The 12,127-nt window shown below is 40.9% G+C and overlaps 2 protein-coding genes across 3 annotated transcripts in view; both read left to right on the top strand.

Moving 5' to 3' along the window:
- adcy1b (adenylate cyclase 1b) overlaps positions 1–8,080 on the top strand; it is a 32,143-nt gene extending 24,063 nt beyond the window's left edge. Inside the window, exons 17-21 of one of the 2 annotated variants that reach the window (XR_008185844.1) lie at positions 11–109; positions 192–306; positions 443–567; positions 1,565–2,015; positions 7,388–8,080. Coding sequence is in view for 1 of the 2 variants with exons in the window: in XM_052609255.1 (XP_052465215.1) it covers positions 11–109; positions 192–306; positions 443–567; positions 1,565–1,882 (657 nt within the window). In the remaining variant the exon portion in view is untranslated. Of the gene's footprint in view, positions 1–10; positions 110–191; positions 307–442; positions 568–1,564; positions 6,493–7,387 lie in introns of those variants that run through there. The other variant, XM_052609255.1, reaches the window with a different exon arrangement.
- Positions 8,081–8,587: 507 nt separating this feature from the next.
- On the top strand, positions 8,588–11,804 carry igfbp1b (insulin-like growth factor binding protein 1b). Its single transcript, XM_052609635.1, has 4 exons — positions 8,588–10,162; positions 10,242–10,384; positions 10,929–11,057; positions 11,134–11,804. The coding sequence occupies exons 1-4, from the start codon at positions 9,826–9,828 to the stop codon at positions 11,251–11,253; spliced, it is 729 nt and encodes a 242-aa protein (XP_052465595.1). The 5' UTR covers positions 8,588–9,825; the 3' UTR covers positions 11,254–11,804.
- The last annotated feature ends 323 nt before the right edge of the window (positions 11,805–12,127 follow it).

The raw sequence follows: 12,127 nt of genomic DNA, 5'->3' as shown, positions 1-12,127 counted from the left end.
CATGTTGTAGCTCATGGACAAAGAGTGTTATAAAGACATTGAGAAGATCAAGACCATCGGCAGCACGTACATGGCAGCGGTGGGTTTGGTGCCCACCATCGGAACCAAGGTCACTAAACCAGCGACACAGGACACGATGAGAGTAATACTCACAGAGCATCTGAGAACATGATTCATTTACTCCTTTACAGGCAAAGAAATCCACTACAGAACACCTGAGCACCATCGCAGACTTCGCCATCGAGATGTTTGACGTTCTCGATGAAATCAACTATCAGTCATATAACGATTTTGTCTTGAGAGTGGGTAAGCTTTATTACATTCATACTGCCGTCTACAGACCAACACCCTCAGCAAACCTTCGCCTGGCTCTGTATTCTCACGTCTCATTCTCATTGAAAGATTCTGGATGTTTTCTGATGGTTTATGTGTAAATGCTCAGGTATTAATGTGGGTCCGGTGGTGGCCGGGGTCATCGGGGCCCGCCGGCCGCAGTATGATATCTGGGGGAACACGGTGAACGTGGCCAGCCGCATGGACAGCACCGGAGTGCCTGGGAAGATACAGGTACTCTCACAGTCACTCGAAAGATCATCCTGTGACTGTGTAAATATCACAATAATCCATGCATTATATATGCAGAATAAATGCCTAAAAAGCTGATAATTTTCCTAAAATATACCTATTCTTTAAGTTTCTTTATTTATAAAAAAAATTATATTTTACCAACAAATAATTTTTTTAAGATATACTTCATATTTTCGTTTAATTTCAGTCAAAATATTTGAGAAATTATATTTATCAGAATTAGAAATTATTACTTATTCCATATCAGTATTTTTCAGACTTAACAATTTCAGAAATTAGGTTAGACACAATTAACAATTACACAATTAATGTTGAAATAAGTGTTATTTTGTGTGTTTTTGCACAAAATAAATATAGCAAGAGATGTTTTGGTGTTTAATGTTAATAACTAACTGCTATTTCTAGCAGATTCAAATGAAATAAGGTTGCATTAGTTTAAAATATTGGTTTTAAATTCAAAATATTTCAAAATAACTTTTTTGGTCGACCCAATTTTATTTGTCGTAAAAGCAAATGTAGTTATTCAGATTCACTTAAACTTTTACTTGCATTTCTATGGTATATTTAATTGATTTTGCTTCCTTAAAACTCACTCAGTATTTTTTATGTAAAAAATGTTTCACATGATAATTTTTATAGTGCATATGATACATGTTTTCACTGGCAAATTTCACAAAGAAAACATGTCACATGTCAAAATCAAAATCAAAAATAAATTTTGCATGAAGAATATAAAGCCTATTTTTAGGACTATTTACATTTTTATAGCGTGATGTTCTTTACATAGTAATAAAATATTTCCCCTCTGGGATGATCATTATTGTAATGCAAAAAAAAGAGAAAATTTATTACATTTTGATTTAATTATGCCTTATGTACATGTTATGGGCCTGGTATATTCCCACATAATTGATTCCACATGCATGCAGGAATGTTTATGTGTAGTTTATTGATTTAAATTTGTACAATCTTCCAGGTGACAGAGGAAGCATACCGGCTGCTTCAGAACGACTATGACCTGGTGTGTCGTGGAAATGTCTGCGTGAAGGGCAAAGGTCAGATGCTCACCTACTTCCTGGAGGGTAAAGCGCAGGACGCGGGGAACCGAGCGCCGCATCACACCGGTGGCCTGGAGCGCAGGGTTCACGCCATCGCCCGCTCCAGCAGCACACACACCAAAGCCGGCAGCACCGCGTCCCTGGCCTCGGGAGTCACTCCTGGGCTCCGGGGACACAGCGCTGCTCATGTTCCTGCGGCCGGAGGAGAGCAGGAGGGCAAAGGGGGGGAGATGTAAGACCGGTCGCACACTACACACAAGTATCACATCTGCAGGTGGAGAGAATGAACCGTCTTCCCTTTATTCACCTTCTCACACACATGAATGGATCTTCACTGCACATCAGATCAGTTCTCCTGGATAAATTCAGGTACTGTTTTGCTTTTCTTTCTGACTTGACTAATGGAATTTGGGTTAGGGAACTCCCTTTCACTTTGATTCTGCACTGCGTTCAGAGCTTCGCATGATCTTCAGCAATGTGTTTCATTTCTCAAGTTTTATGCCAACTTCTTATATTTGCTGTAAATAGTAGATGTTCTTACGATCAGAGTTTGTGAATTTTGTTTTTGAATTAAAGTCTCCAGTGCATTTGAATGAATGTGATAGTGTGTGAATGAGATACATTTCTAACACACAGAGCAGCAATAGAAGCAGGACATCGTTGCACTAGATTGTGATTTCTTATTTATTCACTCTCACACACTCTTCATCTTCATCATGTGAAAGAGTCCCGCTCACACGTTTCTAAAGGCTAAGACTGCTGGAGAAATCAAAGATCTCTGTCTTGATGACACATTCACAACTGTACTCTGATTTCCCATAATAATCATCTTATAAATAGATAAGTATACACTGTTTCAAAGCAGCATGTGTACATAGAACAAGAGAAATCAGGGAGTTTGATAACAGCCTAAAGAAAGCTTCATCATCATCATAATCCTCTGCTGCAGTCACTTTGACAGACTGTTCTGACATTATAAGCTACAATCTGACATCTATATTCATACACACAGTGGAGCCCAAACATAGGACACTGCATTCAGTTTCACATTTTTGCCATTTATTAAAACAATTTTGTATTACAACATAAAATGTATGTACAACATTGTATTAGCAGAATCAGTACAGTTATAATGGAGTGAAAAGAAATGAAGATTGATGTGAAAATGTCTCTCAGTAACACTGGAGCTACATGAACAAAACCTGATCATCACGATCTGAGATGAGTCACATATCAATCCAGCACAATCGGAAAAACAGGAAATGTTTACACAACGTTGGCAAGGTTTTCTCAAAGTCATGAAAAAAAGCTCTTCCAATAACATTAATAGACCATTTGTTTGGAGTAATCTAGTCTTTAAAACTGTTCTCTAAATATTATTCATACATCATGAAACATTTTCTTAATTTCATCATAATGGGAATTTTAGCTTGGCTTTGGCTATTCATTGAATGTAACTTTATTTAAATGATTTAAAGGATATTTTGAATCTCAGATTGATTGTCAGGTGTGTGATTAGCAGGGACAAACCTCCACATGCTGAACATGTGCCAAGTATAACACATCTCAATCTGAAGTGCAATGATTGGACATGATTCTGTCATCAGCATTCACTGTAATAATATCAGCAACACATTCACATGCAGATGAAATGTGACTGAAACTAACAAATACTATATACTTTATGCTGTAAGAGAGCTATGTGCAGAAGTTCAGTCATGGATGTTTGACATGTTACTGAGTTACTGAGGGGGATGGTTTGTTGTTAACAAGGTCAGTTATGTGTAGTCTATGTGTGCACAAGAGTACAGTGACTATCTACTGACACAGAGGTCAACAGCCCATCCACGAGGAACGTCTCGGTTCTGTATGTAACCCTCGTTCCCTGAAGGAGGGAATGGAGACATCATGTCTGTGACAGATGAATTGGGATCTTGTTTCGCGAAACCAATTTACTTTGAGTGTACACTAAACGCAGTTATTATATCCAACTGCAGCTTATCAAAGCGTGAGCATAAAAAGGCAGCAAGTGAGATGCATACCAGGTTTTCGCTGAGGAGCGAAGCGGGTGACCCGGCTGTTCAGCAATGGTACAGCAGCCATGGCGACGGGTGGTGACATCTCCATTACCTCCTACAGGGAACGAGGGTTACCATACGTAACTGAGACATCCCCTTTCAGGCGGTCACTGTTGACGTCACGTCAGTGGCTGATGATTTGGCATCCTCTACCAAAGCGCCATGGATGCTGCCCCTTCCAGTGTCCTGTGTGAGCCACCTGTACCCCTTTTTGGTGTAGGCCAAGGCTCGCAACAAGAAGACCACAAACCCTTGTCATAGCACTACCCACTCAATGAGATTGGATAACACTGGGAAAACATACACGTTCCACTTGGAACAGGGAAACTGCGAAAGCCCCATCCTTCCTGAAGGAGGGAGCAAAAACGCACATGAACATAATTTTAGGTGCATATGGACAATTGGAGGTGATTGTAACCCTCTTGGAAATTGCAGATTCTGTGTGAATGTGAATGGCATGAAGTGACCTCAGAACCTTCCGACTCCAAAAGGAGAAGATGGCAGCCGAGTTGGGACATGTGACAGGAGTGCAGATCACCTTTTCGGTTTATGCACGCAACGGTCGCTGTGTTTTCCATTCGGAGCAGCATGTGCTTGCCTCATAAGTGCAATTTGAGACAGGTCAAGACAAGGCACATTTCTAACAATTCTAGGAAATTGAAATGCCAGTGCAGATGGGTCCCCATTCTATCACATCCTTTGCCAGTAGGACTGTGATCTCTGCACCCAAGACAGGAGCATCAGCTGCTTTCATTGTAGCGAAGCAGATGTTGCTAAACTTGGGGGGATGTTGGGCAAACTGAGTCACATAGCCAAGGCAGATGGTCTGCAGAAGCCAGCAAGATAGGCTGGGTAGTGCTAGCCAGGCACCCAGAAACCATGCAAATGGGACCAACCCATCTGGCCAGTCTGGTACACAGGGGCATCAAGGAACTGAACTTGGTTGGCATCCCTCATATCGACCAGACACAACCAAAGATGGTGCTCCTGGACAACAAGTGTGGACATCGGAGGACCCAGAGAACTCGCGGTGACCTTCGTCGCTCAGAGCGTGAGGTCAGTAGCAGTTTGGAGCTCTTTCAGAACTTCCGGATCGTGACTGTCCTCATGCAGGTCCTTCATAGTGGAGACTATATTAGGACACAACTGCATCGCAACCCCTGTATACCCCCTTGCTGAACTACCGTCAAGGGTGTTGAGAGAGAAGGAACCATCAGGCTGGTTTCTGGCAGTAAAAGGTGCCGTCCACGACCTGGTGACTTCCTCATGCACTTCCAGGAAAAAGGGTATTAGGGCATGTGCTGGTAAACCAGTGCGAGCCACACCGAGAAACCAGTCATCCAACCTCGAAGGATCGGGGAGGTCTCCACTTGAGCTCTACCTTCTCAGTGGCCCAGAAAAGCATAGCTGTCATGTCAGGCATTGCCACCATCCCGAATGGGGTCAGCACAGCCCTCCGAATCAGCGGCTGACATCCTGTTGTCAGGGGGTGGACCAAGGGATACCACTGATAAGCTCTTAGAAGAGGGCCCAGCATGTTCCTTTTGCTGGTCAACTGGATCAGAAATGCTAGAGGAGAGGTGGGCCCCGAGGGTTGGTTCCCTGAGGAGTTTGCCACTGCTGTAATCCTCAAACCACCCATGCTACTGCTGGAAGTTGCCCTTGCCTGGCACCCGCCAGTACAAGCACTAGATCGTGGCAGCCCCCCTTGAGGAAATGGAGCCTGGTCCATAGCTCCAAGATAGTCATCTTCCCACAATGGGAACATGAGTCATCCGTGAATGCCACCTCAGTGTGTTTAATGCCCAGACACATGAAGCAGCAATTGTGACCATTACCCGGCACCAGGTAATGACCACATCCTGAAATGCATGGGTGATACGGCATCTTTAAAAATACGGTCCTTTGTCTTTACACAGAAGTAACCGTGATGCACTTTTAGAGAAATTGCTCTTTCAGGGAAAATACTCTTTTAGTGCTGAGGAGCACAGGAGAAATGGCCACTTGCAGCACAACAGAAGGTAGTGCAGCCTGAAGTGCACAACCCACTCGACAAAGGAACGACCATCACAGAAGCGCCGTACCGCCAGTACCAAAACCATCCAAGAGCACGTTGAACTTGTTGAGCAGAATGATGTTGTCACTCGTCTCCGAAGTGAAAAGCTGGTATACATTGCACCTGCTGCCTTTTTATGCTCACGCTGTGATCAACTGTAGCTGGATGCAATAGTCGCATGCCAATGTGCATTGGCTCGTTTAGTTTACACTCAAAGTAGATTGGTCTCTCGAAGCGAGATCCCAATTCGTCGATCACCGATGTGATGTAAAGAGTGACCGATTGAAAGGGAACACTGCTTCACACACACACACACACACACACACACACATACCGTACAGATCTCTGTAGACTTGGGCCTGTTTACAAGCACAAAAATCATGCTCTCATTCTGTACATTTCTGAGACTGTTTGTGGGGAGAAACAATGACTCTTTCTATATTTCTATGGCAAATGTTTATTTTGATGCTGATGTTTTGACTGATGACGCTTATCTTCAGGGTATGAATCGATCTATCAATCGCTCTCTGTACTGTCGATACAGTATTCTTGCCTTATTTGATGCTTGTGGTGATTGAAGTCAGTTGCCTTTTAGCTCTTTGATATTCAGAATTGTATTTTGTAAATACAGCAATGTATGATATACTGTCCTTTGAACAGTGTAAACTTGAGCAATATAAGATTTTGTAATAAAGCGGGTATTTAAGAACAATGGTCTATTGATTTTTTGTTTGATTGCAGTAAATGTGTCATTTCTGTTTGTGTCCATGTGCAATGACTTTTAGTTTGTAGTTTTGCTTTATTCCTGCTTACCCCTTGATTTTTGCTGGTGCATATAGTTAGTCCACTCAACCCCATGTATATAAGCCCTATGATTCCTGTGTTTATTGTCTGGTCTTGTCTCTTTATGGTTTCTTGTTGAATTTGATCAGTTTGATCTGTGTTTTTTTTTTTTTTTTATGCTTCCTATTTCCTGTGTTTTGTATCTGATGATGGTGATATTTATTCTTGAAATGTATTTCTGCATTGAGACCCTCTCTTCTTGTGTGAGTTCACCCCAACATTACAAGACCAAACTCCTTAATACACTTCTGCTGTCATATTAATTCTCAACTACTTTATGTCATGTTAACATGCCAGCAGAGACTGCAGTTTAACCCTCAAAAAATTTAGGGAACACACTAGATACTATTCAAGACGGCCAAGAAAATCAACTGCCTTAGTGTTCATTTAGAAACAAGCCGACGGATCAGCAGCGCTCACATCTCAGGTTTACACGGCTATTTAACATGTAGAGTGCATGGAGAAATATCTGGGTGTCCCATGTTTAAAAAAAGAACATTAATTAATTATGGGAACATTGTTTGGTTTTGTTTTGAAATGTGCAATTTTTTGATTTAATTAAAACACTATTTAATTATTATTATATTTTTTTTACACATTTGACGTTGTTTGCTTAGACTGGTCGCAATGCAAAAATTAAAAAAATAAATAGTATAAATTACAATTGAAGACATGCTTCAATTACATTTCTTTTTGTTTTTGGCATTGTGGTGCAGGTCAAACGCTGTCCTTGGGCATCACTTGTTTAATCTGTGTTTGTGCAGGTGAATCTGATGCAAGGTCTCGAGAAGGTCTCAACACATGAGCTGACCATTGAATGGAGATCCCAGAGACCAAAAACAGAGGGAACACATCTTCTGCTAAGAATTTCGCCTCTCTTGATGTCTGAGGTAGGGTGACCACCCGTCCCGCGTAGCGTGTGCGCGCACAGCGTTTGAAGCCCAATTCATGCGTCCCGCAAATTGAGACTGTGTCATGCATAATCAATGCTTGCTCAAAAAAAGTTGATGGCTTTATATCCTCGAGCCCCAGGCAGCCAAACGAACATTACTTGACAGTTCAACACGCTACTGCGAGAGCGAGAGCGAGAGATGAAGTTTACATCTTTATTATTTCTGTTTTAACGTTTTTCCTACATTATTTATATTAAAATATGTTATGTAGGCAATAACTCAGTTTACTATTTGACTAATTTACTGAGGTGGCATCGTTGTTAAATGATGATAATTTGGTGGATAATTTACATTTTTCCGTTAATAACAGGTATTCCGATGTAAAATTAACGGTCGCCTGAGGACGATAAACAACCATCTTATCTGAGCTCAAAACGCTGCTTGAGCAAGTGTCAAGATACTAAAAGTAATAAATACATAATTATGAACGTTTGTGTGTGTTTATTTTTGTTCTCAGTACGTTATTTTAATAGCAATTAATGATTATGAACATAAAAGCATTAATATATATATATATATATATATATATATATATATATATAATATATATATTTATTTATTTATTTATTATTATTATTATTACTATATACCATCGATGAAACCATGAAGCTGACGCGGGAGGTATGTATAACTGCAATATAAAGTTATTTTGAATATTATTGCTATAAGTATTATTTTCTAAAATTAGGTACATGTAATATAAAAGTACATATGGCAATGTTTTTGCAACAGCTCCAAGTCTCACGCGCAGTGTAGGCTATACGTCACTGTCCGAATCCGGTCACTTATTTATTTGTTCACTCCTGATATAGTGAACTCAACTGCCATACACTATATAGGGATTAGTGAATTCCCTTCCCTTGAGTTGTGATGTTACCTTTTTTTTTAACTGTTCCTGTGGTGTTGAGCAACTACAATTCATTTAAATCCTATAATTTTATATTATAATTTATTTAAAGTGAATAAATTGTAATGAAAAATAAATACAATAGCAAAAGTAAATCGTAAGTGGAAGTGCATCTGTCAATGTTTAGGGGAATAGGGCATTATTAAAATACCATGTAAGGTGGTATGTGCTAGAAATGGGTAAACCACTATCAGTGAGTCTGCCCATGGGGTGTCACACATTGTCCCTCAGAAACATACCCCTTGTCCCCCCTTGGGCTTATTAGCAGGTGCTCACCCTAGTCTGAGGTCATCATTTGTTTTTATAATTTTTTATATTCTTTTCACCAGCCAGCAAAGTCAAAGTCAGAAGTTTAATTCTCCGTCTCCAATTGCCTGTTTTCATTCTTCTTGCACAATCTATGGATGAACTTGTGTGGGTGGGATGTAAATGATTTGCTCATGGTGTGTGTGCATATAGGCACTGATGGACCTACAGCAATCCTGAAAACATCAGCCGTGTTGATTTAAGATGACAAGCAAAGCTTGAACTCATAAGATGTGCTCACCATTAAAGCCTGATTCAATCATTAATGAAGCCGATGTCTTCAAACTAACAAACTATTAGTTGCGCCTAATGCATCTTGTGCTCTTAGTGTCCAAAGTTACTAATACTACACCAGGAACTTTAAATTACTGTGTGACACCTCGTGACAAACATGTTATGATGGCTGAAGACCTCCTGTTATGCAATGACCACATGACCTTGTTTTTGTAACCCAGCTCAAAGTGTGGTCAAAAACACATCTGAGACGTGCGCTCATAACTCCTGTTGTGTGACAGGCAAATATGTGTTTTAATCTCTAATTATATGCTACATTATTATTATAATACACACTCTCAGAAATCAAGATATGAAAGCTGTCACTGGGACGGAACTTTTTCAAAAGGAAGACTTTTATACATTATTTACCCCTAAATGTTTGTAGTAGTATCTTAAAGGTACATTTTAGCTCCTGAAGTGAACAAATGAGTAGCTAAATGATGCATAGTCACGTCAGAGTGAACTTTCTGAGAGTGCAGATGATAAACAGCATCATCATGAACCTGTTATTGGTGAAATGGGTCACAGATGTTGCGTTGTTCTGTATCGCACACTTAGTACTAGAGTAAATATTGACGTCTGCACAACCAGAGTAAACCTGTGCACTGAAAACAGCATAATTAATACAGGCCAGCGGCATGTCAATGATTAACTTCTCTGAGGTCATCATGTCACAGCATAAAAGCACAGCACACACGCACAGAGAGCAAATCTAGCACACCGCAGTTGATATCGGCTTGAGTGCATCGCTTGTTCTGCTATGAGAAGGCTGTGTGTGTTTGTGTTGTTGGTGAGCGTCCTCATCTGTCCGGCGGATCTTTCTCCGGTGATCAGGCCTGAACCCATCCGCTGCGCTCCATGCTCTCGGGAGCAGCTGGACTCCTGCCCCGCCGTGTCCTCGGACTGTCCAGAGGTGCTGCGAGAGCCGGGCTGCGGATGCTGTATGTCCTGTGCGCTGAAGAAAGGAGAGTCCTGTGGCGTTTATACGGCTCCCTGCGGCGCTGGCCTGCACTGTGCCCCGAGACCCGGTGACCCACGGCCGCTGCACGCTCTGACCCGCGGACACGCCGTCTGTGTAGAGTATGACCACACGCAAGGTGCGTTTCTGATTAGTGAGTGTGTTTTCAATAGGTTATTGGTCACAGGACTCATGATTGTCTCTGAATGCATGTCTAGATGAGCCAGACATCACGTCTGACCAGGACTCGCTGCATTACCTGCTGAGCCTCAACCGGCCGCTGGACCCCCGGGACGCAGCGGAGGCTCAGGAGAACATCAAGGCAAGAGTCAACGCCATCCGGAAGAAACTGATCCCACAGGTACTGAAACCTGCAGATCCTGTAATACTGCAGGAAAGAGCTTCACTTTTATTGGCTGAAGCTGTTGCATTTCAAGCTGTTTGCTTTGTACTTGTGACAGGAATAGTTCAGGCCTAAATTTAAGATTTATGTCCATCTTTTTGGATTAAACAGTTTAAACAAAAAGTAATAAACTTAAATGTTAAAAATTTGTCACAGGGTTATTCAAGTTAAACTGCAACTATAACTATAACTATGTAACTTTAAATAAAATCTTAACTAAAATAAAACACTTAAACATATTTTATTTCAGGTAGTTGCCAAAATAACATTTTTCAGTAGTTTAACGATTTATTAAAATTGCATAATCCACCAATCAATCAATCAATCAATCAATGAGTTTAATCCAAATGGATGGGTTTGTAATTTAAATACATAAATCTTAAGTTTTGGCCTAATATCCATTAATTATGTTTTATTAAAAAGATTCGGGAGGAGCGTGTCAGATACTTGGCCTGTTTGTGCTTCTGGTTGACCGTCATGTGTTTGTGTGGTTTCTGTGTAGGGTCCGTGTCACACTGAGTTGCACGCAGCTCTGGACGTCATCACTGAATCCCAGCAGACGTTAGGAGAGAAGTTCACCAGCTTCTACCTGCCCAACTGTGACCAGCACGGGTTCTTCAAGACCCAGCAGGTGTGTGTCTGCTCTGAGCCTGAAACAGCACACTAACTCTTTCTGTCACACTAACTCTCCTCTGTCTGTCTGTCAGTGTGAGACGTCTCTGGTGGGCCAGCCCCCCCGCTGCTGGTGCGTGTCGTCCTGGAACGGGAAGAGAATCCGTGAGGATCTGGCGTCTGATTCCCAGTGTCTTCAGGAGCTCACGCACTGAACCAAAGCTCCAGCGCACTTACATTAGGTTTCCTTCCGTACTATATTTATTCTTAGTTATATGACTAATATTTATGAACTAGTTGATGAACTGCACCTCAGCAAGATCCAGATCTAGGTCTTCAGAAGCTCAGAGAAAGCTTCACTCTCCACGTAAACCACGTCTGATGTTATGACTGATTCTGATTCTGTCTGAGTCCGCTGTGCTTTTTCCTGACCAGCTTAATTCAGTTAAAGTGTGCAAGTGCACAGCAGAAGTCCAAGGTGAACCTATTTGGACGTTGATATTATATGTTGATATTTGGATGATGATGATATTAGTCTGTAAACCATTCCATTTGTTTTTAAACTCAATGTTGTTTGCTTTATGATATATGACTATGTATTTAAACCAAATGTCTACCTCACATTAGACATGACGCCTTTAAGGACTCATGCATTTAACATATTTAAGAGTGCTGCTGTATTTATTCTGAAAATATTATTTTATTGAATATTAATGTAATGTATATAATCTCAAGAGTTTGTTTCAATAAACTGTTAGAGACTGTACGAATTGCACAGGAATCTTCTGTTGAACAGTGTTCATAACACAAATATAGCCTACTCTACCATTGTACTGTACCGCAACACATTATAACTGTTTATACTGTACAAATCAATGCTTATACATGCAGATTTATGTCTTAAACTGAAGGAAAGCAGAAATATACACACTGTATCTATATATCTAATCTTATTGCTATCCTTGCTATAGAGAGAGAGAGAGAGAGAGAGGGAGAGACAGAAACAAAACATACAGCAAGCACATTAAAGAAAAGAGAACACTATGGGATTATAAGAAAAACACCAACTCATCTTCAGATAATGTGCAC

This window comes from Carassius gibelio, chromosome A2 (assembly GCF_023724105.1).
Source record: "Carassius gibelio isolate Cgi1373 ecotype wild population from Czech Republic chromosome A2, carGib1.2-hapl.c, whole genome shotgun sequence".
Taxonomy (NCBI): domain Eukaryota; kingdom Metazoa; phylum Chordata; class Actinopteri; order Cypriniformes; family Cyprinidae; genus Carassius; species Carassius gibelio.
This window is presented reverse-complemented; position numbering and strand designations above follow the sequence as displayed.

Bases quoted from the DNA above. Each gene is read 5' to 3' on its own strand.
- igfbp1b (XM_052609635.1), top strand. From the start codon at position 9,826: ATGAGAAGGCTGTGTGTGTTTGTGTTGTTGGTGAGCGTCCTCATCTGT. The intron at 10,163-10,241 runs GTGCGTTTCTGA...ATGCATGTCTAG, and splicing joins AGAGTATGACCACACGCAAG to ATGAGCCAGACATCACGTCT. The intron at 10,385-10,928 runs GTACTGAAACCT...GTTTCTGTGTAG, and splicing joins GGAAGAAACTGATCCCACAG to GGTCCGTGTCACACTGAGTT.